This window comes from Ambystoma mexicanum, chromosome 6p (genome assembly GCF_040938575.1).
Source record: "Ambystoma mexicanum isolate Mex_15411 chromosome 6p, UKY_AmexF1_1, whole genome shotgun sequence".
Lineage (NCBI taxonomy): Eukaryota > Metazoa > Chordata > Amphibia > Caudata > Ambystomatidae > Ambystoma > Ambystoma mexicanum.
The window spans coordinates 82,980,580-83,003,424 of NC_090935.1; the positions used below are offsets into that span (position 1 = coordinate 82,980,580).

Consider the following 22,845-nt stretch of genomic DNA (forward strand, 5'->3'; position numbering starts at 1 on the left):
TGCATTCAATGCAGGGGTGGAGGATATATGTGTGCTTACAGGCACAGGCACAAGCACTGCTCGACTGCTCAATCAACGAACAGCAAACTGTACACTTCCGAGTGCATTTCCCGATGGGCCAAGTCAGGAGCAAATATAGAACTTCCTTAAAAGTGGGAGGGGCCTCTTACTATCTACAATCACAATAAGAAAAAGGCACTATATTAGGGTCTGTTGTAGTAATATACTACTAGGTGATAGCCTAATATTACAATAGCGCAAGTCCAGAGTTGGGGAGAATAATGTCCACCTTGGCTCAACTTCGTTTTCCAAAAGCTCACACAGCTCCAGGGTGGAGGTCAGTGAACAGCACACTTCCGAGTGCACTTCCTGATGCACGCAGCCAGGAGCAAATATAGGACTTCCTTAAAAGTGGGAGGGGCCTATTACAATCTTGGCTCATCTTCATTTTCCAACAGCTCACACAGTTCCAGGGTGCAGGTCAGCAAACAGTACACTTCCTTTGCACTTCCTGATGTGCGCACGCTGAATCGTGCGGCCAGGAGCAAATATAAGACTTCCTTAAAAGTGGGAGGGGCCTCTTACAATCTTGGCTCAACTTTGTTTTCCAACAGCTCACACAGCTCCAGGGTGCAGGTGTATAAAATTCTAAACATACATACATGGATACATCAATCTTCACATCTCCTTCACAACCCACATAGCTGTGGTCACCAATGCACCCGTCCTTCAGCTCCACTTCTTCTGCAAGATAAATCACATCTTTGTCCCACAAAACTTCCTCAATGCAGGTAAGGCACTTATCACCCCCAAACTGGAATATAAAAAAGTCCTCCTGACTGGACTCCCCAGCCTTCTCTAAACTGTACAGAACACAGCATCAAGCCATATTATTTATATCTGCCAAAATATGTATCACAATAACTCACTTCCAGCAAGTTCCACCAGTTCACAAAACCACAAAGAATGACCTTTAAAGGTCTCTGCAACATCTAAGAAGCGTTCCACCACAAGAACCGTTAGAATCGTTATAACAAATTCAAGTTCATCAACCACACAAACACTAGTCAAGCCAAGACAAATGTTGTCCTACACATACCACACTGCAAGGTGATTTACACAGAGAAACAGGCCTTCACCCATGATGCACCGGAGTGTGGAATGCCCTAAATAACCTACATTTGCTCCACCTCTTCCATTTGTACATTTTGCAAAATCTGCAAACATACTGCTTCCCCCACCTAATCCAGCCAAATCCCCTCTGTCACTATCATTTTGTCTACCCTGATCTTCCTATCCAGCAATACAAATGTGAGACTTCCCTTTACCTCCATCCATCTAAGTTTGTAAAGTGCTCCAAGATGCTCAGGTCAGGGCCAGCACTGTATACAAGTTTACATAAATGAATAGCAGATGTTTTTTTGGTAGTGCAAGTTTGCTTTCTAGAAAAACATTCATATTTGATGTTAACTTGCCCAACTTTTCAAACCCCCAACATTCTTCTCATTAAATGGTGGTCGAGCAGGATTGCTTTGTATACATCTCAATAGTGGTGAAAGTGTTTGAGGTTCAGCAAACCTTTGCAAGGAACAATGTTCTTTCCACTTTTCTACTCAAGGGTAATCCCTCTTTTCAAATTGGTCCACTCTAATCCATTTCCCTGGCCACAAATCACCAATTAATTGAAGCTAGAGACCCCCAATTTTAGACAGACACATTTTACCTCTAGGCACTACACACATATCATACATATACAACACAATATAATTGCAGGTCACTATCTGTTATTCTTCGAATTTCCATATTCTTTGGTTTTTATGTCTGGTCTGAGCAGAATGATGTAACATTTGGGGATGAAGATACAGCCCAGCAGCCCAGCACTGGAAACCAGCATGGCGAAGATCTCCACGGCCACCATGTACCTGCCCTTAGTGCTGAGATAGGCTGGGATGAAAGATACCCAGACGCTGCAAAACATCAGCATGCTGAATGTGATGAGCTTGGCCTCATTGAATCTGTCAGGGAGGTTCCTGGCAAGGAAAGCTACTATGAAACTGGCAAAGGCCAGCAGTCCCATGTAACCAATCACAGCATAGAAGGCAGTGCTAGAGCCCTCGGCACACTGCAGAATCATCTTCCCAGTTTCAGACTGCATGTCAGTGTGAGGGTGAGGTGGTGAGGTCAACAACCAACAGAGACAAATTAGTACTTCTCCCAGAGTGCACAAGAGGACCGTGGAACCAGACACCCGGGACCCCATCCATCTGCTCAATCTGCTCCCAGGCCTGGTCGCATTAAAGGCAATGACAACTGTGATTGTCTTTGATAATACACAAGACACAGCAACAGTGAAGATAATTCCAAATGCAGTTTGTTGGATCAGACATGTCAATTTTGCAGGACGTCCAATGAATAAGAGGGAACAGAGAAATGTCAACACCAGGGAGAGAAGCAATGTGTAGCTGAGATCCCTGTTATTAGCCTTCACTATCGGTGTATTCCGGTATCGGAGAAATATTCCCAACACTCCAGCTGTTAATATAGACAAGACAACAGCTGCACAGGCCAGGCCCATGCCCAGGCTATCATAGTAGGAGAGGTAAACAATGACCTTATTAATGCAGCCGTCCTTCCAAATGTTGGACGATTGATCCTCAGGGCATTTCAGGCAGTTTACCATATCTGCAAAAACCAAACAAAGATCTTTTTACAGGATGCAGTGTTTATTTTAATCTGAAATGGCTGGCTCTGTTTTCATTACAATTCAGATCCACAAGGGATCTACTGAGATAGCTCAGTGAGTTACACATTCAATGCAAAGAGCTTTGTATAAACTGAAGATAACAGTTAGTAGTTACTCCTATTAAAAGAAGGTAGCATAAAAACACACACTATTATTACTACTTGTATTGTGTATGCCCAACATGGGAGTAAGGAGGCATTACAGGTGCACCTGTAGCAGCACATTTAATAAGTAATTAGGTCCCCCTCACAATATGAGTGCATGTATACTTCAGTGTTACAGAATTATCATTTTTCATGAACATCTATGTGTCTATTTTCTTGATGGTGTTTTTGGAGGCACCAGTTACACCTTTAGAGTTGCTCCCAAGAGCCAGGTTTTAGAGAAATGGAATTGGGGGGAAGAATAGCTGAAATGAAGTTGATAAAGGGAAAGAGAGAACACTTGCAGAGCTAATCAAAACTTGACTTCCAATTCCTGTAGGTGGTGATGGACTGACAGAGGAAGGAGCAACATAATCACCCATTACTGTGCCTCTGCAATTGCAGGCTTGGTCAAACATGACAAAGATGCTACAAACTCTACTCTGGGGACATTTTGTGTGATGCGTCCTTCTGTGCTTCTGAGCATATTTACACAATATGTACACATCAAAACAATTAGCAGGAATGTGAATACCAAAAATGAAAATATGGGACCGCTGGTCCCTTAGGGTTAGGTTACACCAAACATAATGCTGTCAGCCTGTGTTTAAGAGCTGACTATGTGGGATGTGTTGGTGGCCCCTTTTATTGATTATAGGGTGTCATTTCCAGAAATCCCTGTGCAATTGCAGTAGTTACTAAGAATGAGTGTGTGAGATTTGTCTATGGCCTAACATGGCAACAGGTATTGCCTCCCTCAGATAGGGAGGACTACAGTAGCCTGAACCGGAACCATCATGAAGAGGCAAAGTGCTGGGACACCTCAAACCTTTCCCTTTCAAATGCCATGTTTAACCCTTTCACTTTGCTGAATCCTCGAACAAAGAGTTGCTCCCACCTCCCTAGCACATATGTCCCAACTCCCGACTTACGATAGCCAAACTTGGCCCGACTTATGCCAGGTTATCTCTACTGTCTTGTGCTTTCCCTTTCTTAAAGGAGGGCCTAAAGGCAATGCCCTTCTCTAGCTGTCTGCCTCCAGGACTACCTAAGGGAACTCAAGACTCTCATATTCCCTATAAAATATCCACTCCACAGATATTCTTCACTCGCCACCACTCCCCTCTCTCCTCTCACACCCCTCCCCACCTTACTACTAATCTGTATCCATCTCTCTCCATGCTTCTCCCCTGATCTGACTGGCCTCTCCCTCTACTACTCCATCCTCCAACTTGTCTCTCCCCATCTCTGCCGTTCTGTTCTCCATGATCTCGCCTCTATCTTTGTGCCTCACTCTCTGGTGGGGATAATGGGGTACTGGAGAAGGAAGATTGATGCAAAGGTAATGGGGAACAGGGTCTAGGAAGAAGGAGGTCGGGATGCATGGGATTCTGGGTGAGGAAGAGGAGCCAGGGGCAAGGCACCAGATTACTAACAGGTTACCAGGACGGAAAAGAGGGAGGTGGGCATAATGGGGTGCTGGAACAAGAACAAGTGAGCTGAGGTAATGCAGCAGATTACTAATGGGATACTGGGACAAAGTGGGGTTTATGAAATACCAGGAAATTGAAGATTGAATGGGGGGTAATAGAATAGAGGGATGAGGCAGATGGTGGCGATGATAAAGAATTGGAATGAAAGATGCATGGCAATGTGGTACCAGTAGGAGGAAAAGTGAGGATGTGCTAATCTAGTTGAGGAAGAGTGAGGAGGTGTAATGGGGTATAGAGATAAGAAAGTAGCTGAATGGGTAGGAATAGGTAGGCAATGTAATGTGGTTCTGGGAAGAGGAAGAATGAGGTGGTAGTACTGGGAGAAGAGAGAGAGAGAGAGGCGGCATAATGAAGTATGGGGAAGATGAAGCCTAATGTGCGGATCATCGGATAATGGGGTAAGTGACAAATAAAGAGATAGGAAAAGGAAACAGAGGACTGGGATCAGCAAGAGTGATGCAGAGGTAATCACGTATAGTGTGAAGGAACAGGAAGGGTGAGGTAAAGCAAAAGATTACTAATGGGATACTGGGATGAGGAAGAGGTAGATGGGGTAATGGGTTTATTGGGATGAGGAACAGTGAGGCGGTATAATGCAACGGATTACTAATGGAGTACCACGATGTGGCAGTTGGATACAGTGTCAATGCAAAAGATTACTACTGGAAAACTTGGACCAGGAAGAATACGGATGGGAAAATGTGGTACTGGGACATGGAAAAGTGAGAGTAATAATGGGGTACTTGGACAAGAGTTAGATGGAGTAATGGGGTAATGGAAAAAAGAAGAGCTAGGCAAATCTAATGGGATACTGGGACAAGCAAGGGGGTTAAAGGGGTAATGGGAAATTGATAATGCAATACATTTCAAACAGGGTATTGGGAGAAGACACAGGTAGGGAAACGGGGTAGCAGGAAGAGGGACTAATACAACACACACAGGACCTCATTGAGTGAGATGATCTTTCTAATACTGAAAATATGCATCTTCACACCCACATTTGAAATAATCCTTCCGATGAAAATGCATGCTGTCAGTCACAGCCTGTTTTCCTGCAGAAAAGCTGAACTTTCCCAATTGCTAACACTAGTTGGCGGTTGTGCGCTGACATCTAAAAGGGAAGAAAGATTTATTAACCAACTAATGACGTTTTTTTTCTCACAGTATTAGTTATCCGTTTTTGAAATTTTCATCAGAAGGAACCCATGGCTAATGTGCAAACTAATAGTTAAAAAGAAATGTGCAGATGTGTGCATGTATTACAATTCATTCTGCCCTCTATTGGTAATATATTTTGTATAAAGGAGGAAAGAAATGATTTTCTTATTTATTTTCTCTTTTGTATCTCAATGAAATAAAGGATAGGCCTGAGAGTTTGGTTGACTGGGTTATGCAACAAATTTGACGGAGTCGTATTCTTTGGGACCATTAGTATACTAGAGTGGGTTATATCGCAGTGTGGTATTAGCTGCACACTGCTTTCTGGGAGGCAGGATAATGCAACAGATTTCTAATGGGGTACAGGACAAGGCAGTGAGGAGCATGGATCTTGGGACCCTGGGACGAGGAAGAGGAAAGCAGGGCTAATGGTGACCCTCAATGAGGAAGGGTGAGGCAGGACTAATGGGGAACTTTGATGAGGAAGAGTGAGGCAGGGTAATTAGTTATTGTGAAGAACCTGAGCGGATCCTCATACCCCCTGCCCCTGGATTCTCTTCTCAAGTGGCCAGGGAAAGGCCATCGCTTTTAGATTCTGACCCAAAAGGGTGGAGAAGCAAGGGATGATCACCTGGGTGGAGGGTCCTTGGGGACTGGGGAGAGGGTAACCTTAGGTGAGACATGGTATCCCCCATTCCCTTATCAAAATGAACTTTCAGAGTTGTGAATAATTTCTTGTATGCAAAACCCCCCAAACACCACCCTGGTACTGAGGCAGAGAAGAGGGCTACGGAGGAGTTCAGATGGAGGAGCTAGGCAAGACTGTTTAACTATGGTCAGGCAATTGGGCTAAATGACCACTATCTGTGATCACTTAGTAAGCCAAATGGATATAAACATGCAGGCTGTTCACAATAAAGGGAGTCACAGAGCAGGCTGGAGAGTAGAGCCGGCTGGAGCTGTAAACTGGCAGACCAGAGACACAGGTGCAAGAGACGCAAGCAGGGGAAGCCGTGTCAGGCAAGCACCGGGTATCCTGGGGCCAAGGCAGCTCAAAGAAGGTTGGGAAGTCCTACGCACCATCCCAGTCGGGCGCAAGCAGGACCTGTATGGTGACAATGCACTCCGGTGGTCACAAACCACCAGGGTATCGAGTGCCGCACTCCCCACCTCTGCAAGAGAAGAGCGAAGACTGTGGAAGCTAGAAAGGCAAAGCGAGGAAAGGAACAAAACCGACAGGAGCTGCTGCCTGAAGTTGGTGAGTGAAGATGGGGAACAGTCATACCGGGGCGCTCTGAAACCCGGCAATAAACCTTTCCTGAATATTGGCCATTTTGGAAACTGTCATAAGCACTTTTGAATATTGAAGCAAGTGCTTATAATCTTGAAATGAACTGAAGGTGGTTTCAAGGGTGAAACATGAGTTTGGAATACCGAACAAACTGAAAGCATTATTGAATACCATACAGAATTAAAGCAAATAAGGAGTATGATTGAATACGCACTTCTGAATGCTGCACTGAGACAAAGCAATTAATGAACATGTTTTGAATGGAATTAAAACAGCATTGTGTAGGTAGCAAATACCACAGAATTAATTGAATGAAATAGACGTGTTGGCAAAGCAAGTACAGTCCCAAGAAGGATGTGAGAAGAGAAATAAGTATTTACACAAGCCAAGAGGTGAAGGAACTGAAAGGTTCAGGGGTAACCTGTATTGGCAAGAGCCAGAGACGTATCAAATGTGTAATCAAGTGAATGGTGGACGAGCTAGCCATGATACATTGTTGGAAGCAAATAATCCTGATACAAGAAATTGTATCAGGATTGTCAAAGGAAAGCAGTGGGCAATTGTTGGAAAAACAGTTGGAAAAAGGGTATCGGTTGTGTGACCTATAATGGGTGGACTGAGTGGTCTTTCAACTGCACCTAGACTGAGAGGACCCCTGCACTGGAGCAATATTGATGAACAACATCCAAGAAAGGGGTATCGGTTGCGTGACATGTAATGGGTGGACCATGTGGTCTGACAACTATGCCTAGGCGAGTGCCCTGCATGAAAAAGCAAGAGTGTTGACATTAAAAAGGCCAAGTCAATGAAATTATAATTGGCCTTGGCCGATTTCTTCGATCACTCCTTTGGCACTGGAACTTTCCCCTCTCCCTTAAGTCCTCCTTGTGCACCCCGATCTAAAGAACTCGTAGGCCGATCCTTCCTCTCCAGCTAACTATCACTCCTTTGCTGGGCAAACTCTTGGAAAATCTGGCCATCTCCCAGCTTAATCTACATACTGAATCTTTTGGTTGCCTCCATGACCCGAGTCTGGCTTCAGAGCTGCCAGAAACACGGAAACTGCTCTCCTGCCCATCCATGAAGACTTGCTCTCCAATCTTGACTCTAATCTCCCTTCTGTCCTCAATCTCCTTGGTCTAGCCTCTGCTTTTGACACCGTCAACCATGCCATCTTGCTCAATCGCCTCTGCAACAACCTTGGTATTACTGCCTGGTTGACCTCAATTCTCACCGACACTCTCATGTCCAACTGGGGTCTTTACTCTATTATATCTTTGTCTCTCTCTCTCTACTTGTGGTGTTTTGCAGGGGTCTAACCTCTCTCCCTGGCTCTTCAACCACTAGCTGGCACTTCTTGCCCAACACATCGCCACTTTCTGCTCCAATTTTCAATGTTATGCTGATGACACTCAGCTCTCATTCAGGCTCCGCTCAGCCTTCTCTGCTTCTTCTCTCATACCAGCCTGTCTGGCCGCAATTCAGGAATGGTGTGCCGCCATTTATCTCTGCCTTAATGCCAGTAAAACTGAGATCCTACTCATTAGGACACTCGCTCGCTCCTTTCCTCTCTCACTCTGGCTGCCCACTCTGGGCCCTCTTCCTGCTCCTTCCTGTGAGGCTAAGCACCTTGGTGTCATCTTCGTCTCTCCCCTCTCCTTTTCTCCTCACATCTCTGACATCTCTAAGAAGTCGAACTATCAGCTGCACCTCCTCAGCGGAAGTGTTCCTTCTCTCACTTTCCTCCATCAGCTCACTGTCCCCAGAGCTCTAGTCCTTTCTAGGCTGGACTATTGCAATAACCTCTTTCTAAATCTTCCTGCCTCTACTCTTTGACCTTTACAACTTATCCAGAACAGGACTGCAAGACTTGTCCTTGGCCTCAAACTCAGGAGTCGTATCTCTCCAGCTCAGAAATCTCTTCACTGGCTCCCTGTGCCTGCAAGGATCAAGTTCAAGACCTTCAGCATCGTCCACAAGGCTTTCTGGGGCCTGGACCGCCCTACCTCCAACTTTCTCTTCCAAAACATCTTCCCTCTCGAGCTCTCTGCTCATTCACCTCCAACTCTCTGAGGGTCAGACGCTTCTCCAAGCAGAGAGTTAGGGGCAGATCAATCCCTTCGGCTGGGGCCTCTCTCTGGAACAGCCTTCCTGCCTAACTCAAATTTGAGCAGAACCACCTATGGTTCCGAAAGCAACCCGAGACTGTCCTTTTCGCTTCTGCACTCCTCAGAAATTAAGGGTCTGTTTCTGCATCCCTACAGTCCCTTCTCTCTGCATGTATGAGCCACCCAATGGCTGCACTTGTGAGATAACTGCACTTCCCCCCTTCCATCTTCCCTGCAGCATGATCTGAATGACACAAGGCATAGCAAGATTGTTATTTTGTCTTCCCTGTGTTTCCCCCCTCCTTGTCTTGTCGCACCGAGAAAACTTATGTACAGGCAGGTTATAAATGCAACATCAAATCAAATCAAAGACGTGTTTTGTAAAAGATGTGAGTTGGTGAGCCAGGGACGATTACCCATGGAAAGAAGTTTGAGCATGATCCCAATCCTTTGTAAACTGTTTTGTTTTGAACTTTGCACCATCTATCTTGAACTTGGGGAAGGGAACCCTGAGTTTTTTGTTGGACTGCTTTGAACTTGGGGAAGGGGAGCTAAAAAGTAAGCCTGGAGCTGGAAGAAGCTCCAAACTTTAATTGCAACACTATTTATTTTATTGCTACATAAACCCCTACACATTATTTAGCTTTAGAGCAAGTATAGGTTTTGGACACAGACAGACTTTTGAGTTGAGCTTTCTGACTCTCCCTAGTTTCTTTAGGTAGGGACATCCCACTTTAGCATAGGGCAAGTTAGGCCTTCAACCATCCTGATATTTAAGTTAATGAAAATGTATTGTTTGAACTTTGAATCTGTTGCCTGTTTCTTGCTCCGTGATGCCTACACAGTACAGAAATGAGGAACTGCATGGCGGGGAGAAAGGGTACTGGGACAAGGAAGTACTGGTAGGGTAATAACGTACAGGGATAACATAACATAACAGGTGTATTTGTAAAGCGCACGTTCAACCCGGAAGGGGCATCTTGGCGCTAATAACAGATGTTTATTGTTACCCAACTTAATGGTACTCATTTTATCAACCTCGGAAGGATGAAGATCTGAGTGGACCTGGCAGGATTTTAACCTGTGACCATGGGGTCAAACACAGGTAGTGGAAATATTAGTCCACTGAACCACATACCCGGCTAGGGATGCGGAAGACGGATGTGGAGTTAATGCAACAAGTATGTTATTATTCAATTGGCCCCTGATGAGAGGCTAATTTATAAGAAAATGTAAGGCTGCCATCTGAAGGAAGCTCTGCATGACCCCCGAGCAGTACTTCAGGAGCTCACCAAGAAAGGAGAAATACCCTTTGAGGCGATTGCGCATCAATCTCTAAAATATCTGGACGGATGGGTTACAGCTAACAAAGTTGACACATTCCCGGGCATGTTTGATTGCATGTGAGAATATCCTTGAAATATGTTAAAGTTACACAGGCATTTAGTGGAAAGAATATCACAGACCCAAGGGAACTTGCCAAGGCTACTGACATGTATGTAAGTACTCAAGTCCAGAAAAAGGCACAGGCTAATTCATCTCAGTCCGATGGCAAGAGAGATGATAACAAACACAAGGAGGGAAAGAATAGAGGTTTTAACCCTTACGCAAATAAAGGGACCTAAAAACATGGAAGGAAATCCCAATCCCATGATTAGTCAGCCCCCGCAGAAAGAGTGAGGGCCCCTCTAGTGCTGAGACGAATGTACCCTCAACACCCTGGGTTTGTTTTCTGTGTGGTGATGTGACACATAGAAAGGGAGATCCCGCTTGCGAGGGAAGGTCTAGCAAGCAATCGTAACTATTGGACTCTGGAATGCTAACTGTTGGGCTCCATTCTGAGTGGGAACGGTACCAGGTCCTTTGAGGAGGCTCCAGTTCCCGCCAATACTGAGACATTTCTGGACAGTGTATCCATAAATGGGGAAACGTCTCCCACTTTCTGTGATACTGCTGCAAGTATCACAGCTGTTAAGAGACAACGGGTGAAGAAATGACTGTACATTCCAGGACATAAACAACTGATGAGAAGTTTTGATGATCTGACTTACTGCCCATGGCAATGTTAGACCTTAGTTGTTGGGGTAAGACCTCCCTGAACAGTGTTGCAGTCAAGAACTCCATTCCAGTAGGGTGTTTGATAGGAAATTACCTCACTGACCCAGAAAGAGTCGAGGCAGTACTTAGAGCACAAGCTCAAAGACCAGCACATGAGGCAGTGCTTAAGGTCCAAGGCCCAGAGGCTTCCTCAGTGGGAGAGTGTGGGTCGCCAATGCTGTAGTAAAAACTACTGAAATGTATTTCACTCTTTCATATGATGCTTAATGGAACAAATGATAATTATTAGACTTCCATCTCAAAAGATAGACAATGATCCTTTATGGTTTTGCTTGTGGCTTTTTTTTAATTTTCAAAAGTTCATTTTAGTTGAGGAAGCGGAATTCCAAACAATTGCCAATGCATTTCGGACCTAACAAAATTGTCCGTCATCAGGGCGAATTCTAAAGTGCAAAAGAAGACAAAAGAACAAAAAAAAGAGTTTAGTTGTTAGTAATAAGGGTTGGCCATTCTTACAACAACTATTTCCAAACAAAAGGACTATTGATGCCAATTACCTGTGATTAGATGAACCTTTGCCACAAGTCTTTATGCGGTATAAAGCCGCTCAAAAACATTCACAACTTGAGGCTGACTTGATTACTATTCAGGCAATCCACAATTCAACATTTATGTTCCCCTATGATCCTAAGGCAGGTTTCACTGACGCTCTCTGTCTGCAAAATATATGGATAAGTGGTGTGTTGCCCAAGTAACCATTAATAAGTAAAATGTATTGCTTATAACGGTTGACACGCTCCTTTCAAACAAACAAACAATGCGATCTGGAAACGCATTTGCGAAACTTGATGTTTGGCTTCATTAGAATGTCTGGCAACTGGCGAGTGCTGGTTGCAAGTTCTTATATCGGATTTGTGTTCATTCCATCGCAATCTGTCTTTCCTTCTGGTTTGTCCGATGTATAGAAGTCCACACATACATTTGATACAGTAAACTACTCCCTCTGTGATACAAGTTGAGTAAGTCTTAATCCTTATCTTTTCTCCTGTTCTGGGGTGTGTAACTGTGTTACCTTTTATAATGTTATTGCAGTTACTACATGACATGCAGGGGAAAGTTCCTTGTTTTTTAGAAATGGATCTTCTGCTCTTCTTGGGTTTGGTCTTCACAAGTAAGTCTCTCAGATTACTACTCCGTTGATTGGCAAAAACAGGTTTCTCGGGGAATAGGCTTTGAAGTTTGCCATCACAAGTTAGTATCGGCCAATGCTTAAGTATAATTATTTTTATTTTTGATGATTGTACACTGTATTTACTTACAAATACTAGTGGATTCTCTTCCTTGGTTATGCTTTGGCTGTCAACAGACTGGTTCTTTCTTGTGATGCTGATTTCTCTGAGGCGGTTAGGAGTTCGCCCTCTTTGTACCCTCGCATCTTGAATTTGTTCAACATCTCCTCCTTTTCCCATTCATATTTGCAGTCTGTGCTGGTGATTCTTTTTATGTGTAGCAGCTGGCTGTATGGTAGACTCTTTATTGGAGCTAGAGGATGAAAGCTCATTCTATGTAGAGGATTGTTCTTATCTGTTGGTTTGTGATATACATTGGTGTCAAAAGTTGGTGCCCTGGGGGTTACTAAGACGTCCAAGAAATGAACACTTGCTTGGCCAATTTCATGTGTGAATTGTATCCTGTTGTCAATCATATTGATGTATGTTATAAATGAGATTATGGTCTATTGTATGTTGTTCCAGATCAGATATCGTCTATATACCTCCCCCAATGTTTTATGTATCGATGCCATACAGGGTGTCTGATGATATGCTCATCTTCAAATTTCATCATAAAGGAGTTTGCATATGCGGGTGCCATTGTGGCCCCCATTGCTGTGCCACTAATTTGTGAATAGTGCAGTTTCTCGTATTGAAAATAGGCCTTTTGTGCAATAAATTTCAATAGCATCATAATCCATCCCTTTGAAGCACCTATTTCCTCTTCTTGGAGTAGCAGCCATTCTACTGCTTGTTGTCCTAAGCAGTGTGGGATTGATGTATAGAGGCTGTTGATATCAATAGTCACTAGAAGATCATGTTTGTCTAATTGAATATGTGCAAGTCTGAAAGATCAGTCTTATCTGTAGCTCCCAGTCCTGGTCTGAAGTCCCCTTAGGCTCCTAATCTTGCGAGAGAGTACTCAGCGTCCACTGAAGATGAACAGGTGCAGGGTGGAGGTCCTGAACCACTCCTGAAAGGGGAACAGGTACAGAGTGAAGGCCCTGGCCTATTCAAAAACTGGGAACCAGTGCAAATGAACTCCTTAGCAAGTTCACAGACAAGGAGTCCAGGAATTCTGGGGCAGAGCACATCCAGGAGTTAGATGTGGCTGGAACATCTGTCAGATCATTTCTGTAATCGCTGTGTGGATTCAGAGAGGGAAACTGCCCTCAGTACAGTTGTGCCTAGGTGCTGACAGGACAGGGGAGGTACACCAGATACCTTTAAATCCACTACCTGTTGTTGGGTGGTCACTTGAGAGGAAAAGTAACTTCTCTCAGGTGGGATCCCCCAATATGTCATAACTGACATCTTGTAGTGTGTTGCCCAAGTAACCATTAATAAGTAAAATGTATTGCTTATAACGGTTGACACGCTCCTTTCAAACAAACAAACAATGCGATCTGGAAACGCATTTGCAAAACTTGATGTTTGGCTTCATTAGAATGTCTGGCAACTGGCGAGTGCTGGTTGCAAGTGCTTATATCGGATTTGTGTTCATTCCATCGCAATCTGTCTTTCCTTCTGGTTTGTCCGATGTATAGAAGTCCACACATACATTTGATACAGTAAACTACTCCCTCTGTGATACAAGTTGAGTAAGTCTTAATCCTTATCTTTTCTCCTGTTCTGGGGTGTGTAACTGTGTTACCTTTTATAATGTTATTGCAGTTACTACATGACATGCAGGGGAAAGTTCCTTGTTTTTTAGAAATGGATCTTCTGCTCATCTTGGGTTTGGTCTTCACAAGTAAGTCTCTCAGATTACTACTCCGTTGATTGGCAAAAACAGGTTTCTCGGGGAATAGGCTTTGAAGTTTGCCATCACAAGTTAGTATCGGCCAATGCTTAAGTATAATTATTTTTATTTTTGATGATTGTACACTGTATTTACTTACAAATACTAGTGGATTCTCTTCCTTGGTTATGCTTTGGCTGTCAACAGACTGGTTCTTTCTTGTGATGCTGATTTCTCTGAGGCGGTTAGGAGTTCGCCCTCTTTGTACCCTCGCATCTTGAATTTGTTCAACATCTCCTCCTTTTCCCATTCATATTTGCAGTCTGTGCTGGTGAGTCTTGCTCTGCCCCAGGAATTCTGGGGCAGAGCACATCCAGGAGTTAGATGTGGCTGGAACATCTGTCAGATCATTTCTGTAATCGCTGTGTGGATTCAGAGAGGGAAACTGCCCTCAGTACAGTTGTGCCTAGGTGCTGACAGGACAGGGGAGGTACACCAGATACCTTTAAATCCACTACCTGTTGTTGGGTGGTCACTTGAGAGGAAAAGTAACTTCTCTCAGGTGGGATCCCCCAAGATGTCATAACTGACAGGGGACTGCAAGTTATCTATGTGGTTGTGCAGACACCACAGAAACCTCAGCAGGCCTCTGCCTGCCAACCCAATTTCCAGCACCGGATAATTGGCTTAAGCGGGTCCCTTGAACTCCCTGACAATGGGCAGGGAAATTAAAACTAGACTAACACCTGTGAAACTGGAAGTGGAGTGGACTCACTGCAGCTGAGCCTCGATGTTGCTGATCAGACCATTACCTGTCTTCACAGGTAGCTGATGGGATTAGAGAGAAACTGGACCATGATTGAGAAGAGTCCAGAGCTTGGGCATTGGGACATTGGGACATCTCTCTAAAGAGAGTTAAATAGACTTGATGCTTGAGTCTGGACCTCAACATGCTAGTGCAGAAGGTATTCCTCTTTTTTTCCCACCTTGAGGGTGAACCTGGCCCTTAGAAGGGTGAGTTTCAGCCTTTATGGCCGTGGGCATGTAATACATTGCCAGAACAGGCAAGGCAAGGTACTGGGATGATGAAGAGAGATGTGGTGCTAAGGAAGTACTTGGGAAAGCAAGAATTAATCAATGGTAAGAGGGTACTGGAATGAGGAAGAGTTAGTCGGGATGATGGCACACTAGGAGAACAATGGATTAGGTGGGGGTAATGGGGTACTGGGACTAGGAAGATTAAGTTATCTATCTATCTATCTATCTATCTATCTATCTATCTATCTATCTATCTATCTATCTACTCGCTCAAAGGACTCAGGGCGCTCCATAAGCGTAATATTCTACTGGCATGAGATGATTTAAGAGGTATTTGGACGAGTAAGACTTTGGAGGTTGTAATGGGGGACTGGGATGAGGAAGACTTGAGGGTGTAATGGGGCACTGAGACAAGGAAGAGTAAGGGGGGACCTTATGTAGTAACACACAAGGAGGAGTGTCTTTAAGAAACATAACATATGACAAATATGATACTGGGGCGAGGAAGAGGCGAGGCAGGGTAATACAATGGTGTACTAATGGGGTAGCTGGATTAGTAAGTGGGAGGTGGGGTTAATGCAATGAAAAACTAATTGTGTACCCTGAAGAGGATTAGGGAGATGGCATTAGTGGGTACCAGGAGGTGGGGGTAATTGGATACCAGTACAAGGATGAGGCAGGCAAGGGTAATTCAACAGATTACTAATGCGGTCTTGGGAAGCAAGAGGTAGGGTTAATGGGGGATTTGTAACAGGAAGACAAAGGAGATGTCAATGGAGTCCTAGTGTGGGGAAGAGAAAGACGACAGACAATTTTCAAAATAATTGCTTTCCCAACCACCCAATAACAACATTTTGTACAATTCAGCAAACTGTTCAAAAGGTATTTGGTGATGAATGAAAGCTGGTACCAGACTGAGCCCGTTCATTTTCCCCAAAAAATGCTGCAGCATCATGACAAAGGTATAGCGCATTTTGTGAAAAAAGCATCAAATGTACCTTGATATGTAATGAACAGATTTAGATAGTGAGCCATGTCATACTTCGTCAAGGACAGCTGTGGTGGGCTTTTTCCTAAGTGTCTGCCAATAAGCTAAATCCATTGTTACAGCTGCCAACTGCAGAAGTCCTATGTGACTTCAGGACGGCATAGCTGAAAATAAAAGCTATCAGGGGTTTGTTAAGTTATTAATGTGCAGGGAGCTTAATGTCTAAAAACAGATAAAATGCAATTTATTACACAAACTATTATTTATTTACCTGTAATTGATAGTACTTTACTGCCAGTATGTACTGCCATTATATAAATATTGGCCCTAGGTTTTAATTTCATAACATGTATGTGTTGTCCTCACATCCTGGTTCTAGGTCCTTGTCAACATATTACCCTTTAACACCCAGTCTACGTCATCATATACTTATTGCAAAGATACCCTTCCCTCTAATTGCCTAAACCATATGTTATGTTTCACTCTCTATGGCATTTCTAGTTAAAATAACATCCTGACTCTTTATTAAATACCAATATGAGTGTTCCACCGATCTTCCACTGGGGAAATAGAGTATTTGAGAAAAGAATGATACCAGCATACGAGAAGTCAAAAATGTTGAAAGACCAAAGAAACATAATTATACCAAATGTACCAAAATGACAAAATGTAACCTTTGGAATCTTTCTGGAGCAATATCTTGGCATGACTAGGAGAGAAGGTGGAACACATCCTGGTTTGTACCATTGGCCAGAAAATAAAATTGTCAAACACAAGATTGTATAATAGTGTGCTGTGGATAAGTAATCCACAGCCACCATCATTCATCAAAATAGTCACAAATGCGCCTGTTTATAGTGATGTGAATGTAGAATTGAGCCCCTACCCCATTCATGCTCAGTACTTGGGAGAGAGCATTGCCTAGAACAGCTTAACTTGAACATGAGCAGAGTTAGACATTTTTCGCTTGGTCACACCATTTTGTATGTTCTTTTAATATATATTTCACATTTATCTTTCTTTTACTCCCATTTAGTTTTTATCAATGCCCCTTGTTTGTGTTTATCTGCTTCTAGATTTCTCCATGCCTTCATGGCTGTATTGACAACATTGAACCCATTAATTTCATCCTCAATTTCCAACCTTCATGTTTTACTGCAAGCCTTGTTTTCTCTTTAATTTCATTGTATGTAGCTCAGATATGCTTGTATAATGAATACATTAGATTTTGAGCACCTGAAATTCAGAAGGTCACAAAACATAGGCCAGTTTTGCTTAGTCTTCTCAGTTGAATGATCTTGGAACCGCGTGACGGGAAAAGACCTGGCTCAATACACACCTTGGTGCATCGCCAATGCTCGCCTCTGGGGCTCCACCCTCATTTTATTGCTACTATACAGCATCACCTACAAAGCTAAACAGACCTCTTTTTGTTCAAGCTGACCCAAACCTGTAAACTACCATATCTGGAGCAGCCAGAGACCTCATTGTTGGAGCACCACACTTGACTATTATATTTCCTTCTTGCTGGTGTTCCCACAGCCTGGTGTCCCAGAAAATGGTTGCTCTGAAATAGGCTTCATCGTTTTGCCCATTATGGGGCTGTTAGGGTTTAGGGTCCCGTCGCTCTGCCTTTAACAATGCAAGGTCACCTGCCATGGGCGACCTCTTTTTGCCCCAGTGAGCAGTCTGTTACATGTACTTGTATTTTGTTCAACTATGTCCCTACTCACACTCATTGCTCTGTGAATTTTACTTGCATGGTGGTGTTCTGATTGATATGATAGCATAGTTGCATGTTGGTGGACTATGGCCTAATGCATCCTGAACGATCTATGAATTGTATTTGCATGTAAGTTACCCAGCCACCCTCTGCATCTCTCCGTGTGCCTACCTAAACTTCCGCTTCTCATTGTCCTCTATTTACTTCTCAATCAGGGCTTAACCCCCTGCTGTGCCACACTACTGCCCTCTCACCGGCTCTCCACATTTCTATCATGAACACTCCTAAATTGCTCTCCTCTCACCCACACATTCCTTATGTTAACCTGATCTATTGTGCCTGCCATCCATCATCCACACCCTCACCCTCCCAGTAACTGACCAAACCCTGGGCCTTTGGAAAGGCCATTCCATCTGCAATAAAACGTCTTTATCACTGACTGCGTCACTATCACAATCCTAAACTCTCTGAAATGGCCACCACTGAATTATAGAACTTCCCTCACGACACTGCAATCCTCGCTGTACTACACTGCAATTTTACCTACCTTTCCTGCTCCCATCAAATCTCCCAAAAAGAAGTTACCATTGGTCTTATGATGAGCAAGATCACAATAATCTGCCTCACTTCTCCTGATTTAGCCACTTCTCCTTTTAAGGCAGCTTTCACAAGCCTTGCTTCCACCCCTCTCAATGTCCTACTCATCAAGATTCCAAACAGCACCTGCAATCAAACCTGGAGCTTCTACTTGAATCCGTCCAAGCCAATATCCCTGTGGTCACGATGAGTGCCTTCGGCTATCCCATCAGATCTGAAGGTGCGTCAATTACAATCTGACTGTACTCTCTCTCTAATCACCCTTTGTAAGCCTTCATGACGTCCATAGGTTACATGGTGTAAGCATGCTAGATCACATCTTTCTTTCCTTCACACTACACTCTGTCCTTGTTTATTTATTTATTTATTTATTTGGTAAGGAATACTTTGCCTTATATGTGTGTGTTACAATTCCATTGTTGAAAAGCGTTTTAGCATAACATCCAACTTCTAGTGGTCACAACGTGGAAGCAGTCTACAGTGAGAGGCTCTCTTCCGGAGGTGGCAACATTGAGCATTTCTGGACCAACATTTACAGGTTTTTGTTTTTCTACGATGTCACTTTAAGGCTGGGGACGCTGTGTCAAGTGGAAAGAGCTCCACCCCCCAATTCAACCATATAAGCCTGTGGGATCTGCGAAGCGGTCACAAAGTAGAGGCAGTCTGCAGCCCGCAGACAGCAACAGCACAAAGACATAATACTCGCCCGGCGAACTCCATTCGTAAGTACTGCGGGGGAACCAGGGGTGATGTCCTAGCCGCGAGGAGTACAGTTCAAATGCAGGCGAACGGCCTGCTATATGTTGGAATTGCCTAGATAAGGTGAAATTATAAGGTATCAACACCCCTGTCGCCGTGGGAACTCATTTTAGCAGCTGAACAGTTAAACTTAGAGCCTGGAGGGTATCTGCCCTTCGATACAACAATTATACTGCTTATACCGCTTATAATGCTATGCAGCGTGCTGGCCGATAGAACCAAGCTAGGCCGGGAGGTCAAATGCAGAATTCAACTGAGAGTGGGGCGGTGTGTGAGATTGTGGATCTCGAGAACTGCATGCAAATGTTTTTAAAGTGGGAGAAGAAGGGATACCAGATGTATCTCTATGCCGAAAGGTAACTAGTGGAACGTCATGTGAACCCAATAGTGGGGACCCAGGTATTGAGGTGGGTCAATGGCTGACTGAAGGCCCAAGGATTCAAGGGGTCTGCACCTTCAATGTCAGGGTAGAGATCGGGGCAACAACACTCTCACCCTGCAATACACTGGAAAAGGATGGTGACATGACATATCATGAAGAAGTCGTGATAAAGCCCCTCAAAGGAGACAAAACATCGAGACATCCAATGACTTTGGTGGAGGTCCTAGGGGCCACAGTTAGCACCCAGTTGGCAGGGGCCATCCTGGGAAAAATCACTGCAGCCGGAAAAACCACAAAGTGGGTTCCAGATAAAGATTTTGGTCTAAACGTGGCTGCAAACCAATCGCCTATTTACACGTTCAGCAAAACGACCAGTAAAGGGTTTAAAAAAAAAAAAAAAACTCAACCATCCTTAAAGGCAGTTTGGAAACCTAGGGCCATCTTTCCAACAAATGTGCTATCAAATCTAAGATTTATTTTTATTGTAAGCCAAATAAGAGTCCGGAACCCCGAGAAATCTGTCATGGAAGGACATGGGACATCTGTGAAATCATACACAGCAGCAAACAGTGACTGAGAGGACATGCATGGCCAAGCAGGACGGGGGAGGAGGGGGGGTTAGCCCTGGATATGGATGCCGTACAATCGCCATACACAAAAAAAATATAATCCTCAGACACCATGGGCAGAGGGGGCGAGGAAATCCATACCCAGATGGAGGTGAGCAGTAGCAGTTATAGGGGGAGGGGGGGCTCTACTTCCAGTGCTTTGAGGTCCTGGGCACTTGACATTGAAACTCCACCTAAAAGAACTAAAATAAGAAGTATGGAGGACCAGGGCCTGAATGCAGAAGCATTAACAGTCAACAAAAGGGCCAAATTAATGCCTGATACACTGAGACCGGAAGGTGAAGACAATAGTAAGAACTCTAGAAGACTGTTGGTCAGAGGGGATTTAAATCGAAACTCAAACAATTTTCTATCAGATGAAGACCTCTTGCTGGATATGGAAGTGGCCCAAAATGTAGTATCAGCCTCCAGTTAATCCTATGATAGATACAGGTCTGATTGCGGATCTTACAATCACAATGGTGCCATTTATGTAGCTGTATGAGAATTTGAGCAACCAAATCAAAGATTAGATAAACATTATGGCAATGCTTCACTCGAATACTGTATTTGTGTAAGGCTTCATAACCGCCATTCAAGGAAATCTAGACAACAATCCGGAACAGATTATAAAAATTGTACACTGTATCATTGATCCAATAATAAACAAAAAGAACAAAAGGAAAAGTGACCTGGACAAACAAATGTCTGACTCTAAACGAGAAACTGACAAAAAAGTGACCCACACTTGCGTAATAAATTTAAGAGGAACCCCTCGGGAGCAAGATGAAGAACGAAAACCAGGATCCTGATGCTACCCCTCTGTGGCCTATCCAGGGAGAGATGAGCGACATTAGTTGCTACAAAAATCTAGAGATTGAAGGAAGAAAGGACCCAGAGAAGCAAAGATCAGTAAGCAACATGACCCCGGGGCCAGGAGGCCCACCAATGCCCAAGGTGACAAAATCAACCTATTCTCCAATTAATTTTGAAATATTCTCCAGGCTGCAGGAAGGGCGAAAAGTTGACCAAGACCGGGGGAACATCCCTGCTAACTAAGAGATAGTCTTTAAAGCTGAAGCTCTCAAAACATAAAAATCATATAAGTAAAGTGAAGAGAACTACTCAAAGTCTGAGATCCTCCCGACAAATGCTGCCTCAGAAAAGACTGCCTAATAAGAAATGTAGTCCTCCCTAAGAATACAGAGGACCACATACATGAACTGAGCGAGAACAACAAAATTGTCTTGAGAACCCTTATGATTTCAAGCAGGGTTACTTCAAGGGGATACATACATATGATAATAGGCAAGCAGAGGAAGCTCAAGAGATAGAGAAGAACGCAGATCTAATGAACCTGTCAACATATTCAGTATCTGAGGAAGAGGGAACCCCTGACCCAAGAGAGTTTGAGGGTGAAATGGCCCCACAAACGGTTATTGGATCGGATGATAATAGTGATGATGAGAAAAGCAGCGAGGAGGACATCGCTGCTGACAAGGAGGTACAACGAAGTGATGAGGAGTCAACTAAAAGCGAAGGCACAGGCGCTCTTCGATCTTCCACAGCACCAGCCAGGGTGTGTAGTGAAAGGGCTCAAAGAAGGGTTGAAACCCATGGCAACTTCTATCCAATTGAGAAGGGAAAAAAAGGGTGATCCCTAAGGTGGAAACCTTCAAAACCCTGGAACAAAGTAGGAAAGATTTGGCCAGTCGAGCTAAAACCAACAGGGGCGAAAAATCATCTGCGCCACGATACACAGGAAGGACGTGGAGAAAGGGTTCAGAAAACAGCAAAGAAAGGGCGCCAAATACTTTTAAACTACAGCTGGAACAGTTAATGTACATAAACGATGATCTAATCCTAAATAGAGCCAACTTTTTGCGATTATTTCATTTTAACCCCAATTTAAGGGGGATTAAGTCAAAGGACCTACACTTGATAGAATTCCTGGATGAGGCCCAGCTAGACAAAGCAGTAATGTATCTATCTTCATCTGAGGAAAAGCACTGACTGCTTATGGAGGTGGCAAATTCACTACCTATGGGCTTCTTATCACCGAAATATGAGTGAAGAGATGAAACACCCCAGAAAGAACAAAGGGGGAGGGAGAAAGAGGCTACCCTCAAAAAGGGAATCAGCTTGAAATGGGAACGCCAACCATCGGGTGAAGTGGGGGGCAAAAACAGAAAACACCAATACCTGCTTCAATCACACAGTCCAGTGCCAATGACTTGGGCACTCGAAAACATTCCGAGCAGGAGCAGGAGCTCCTAGACATTGCTGGAGCAGTGACCCACTGCTACTACACCTTGTGCAGGACTGCATCAAGGTACGTCTCCTGTAGCCTGGGAAATAGTGACTATCTGGGTTATTCTTAGCGCGTTAGGCGCGGTAACCATCTAATCTGAATTTAGGTTTCTTTTATTCATAATAATTGAAACGTTCGCGTTTGCTGCTCTGTATTTGCTGCAAAGTTGTGGCTGTCCCCCTGACAGAGCCACAACCACTCGAGCGCCATTAGAGGACACGAGACTGAAGCCACTCCAAAATGGCCGCCCGTGCCCTCTGAAGCCTCCCCTCCTTCTGTGCTTCCTCACCCGACCAGACGCGCCGGATGTTTGGCTCCTCCGCCCTACATCTAAACCCATCAGGCGCTGGGAGGCGCAAGCTGGCCCTTCCTGGAAAGGCCCTGAGGGCAAGGCCAACAACTGTCCAGAGACTGTCCCGAGCTAACCAGAGCC

General features: G+C 44.2%; 1 protein-coding gene across 1 annotated transcript in view; it reads right to left on the bottom strand.

Moving 5' to 3' along the window:
- Positions 1-1,777: 1,777 nt before the first annotated feature.
- LOC138510683 (vomeronasal type-2 receptor 26-like) overlaps positions 1,778-22,845 on the bottom strand; it is a 118,014-nt gene continuing 96,946 nt past the window's right edge. The window contains exon 4 of the mRNA XM_069626461.1: positions 1,778-2,682. Coding sequence (XP_069482562.1) covers positions 1,778-2,682 — 905 coding nt within the window. The remainder of the gene's footprint in view (positions 2,683-22,845) is intronic.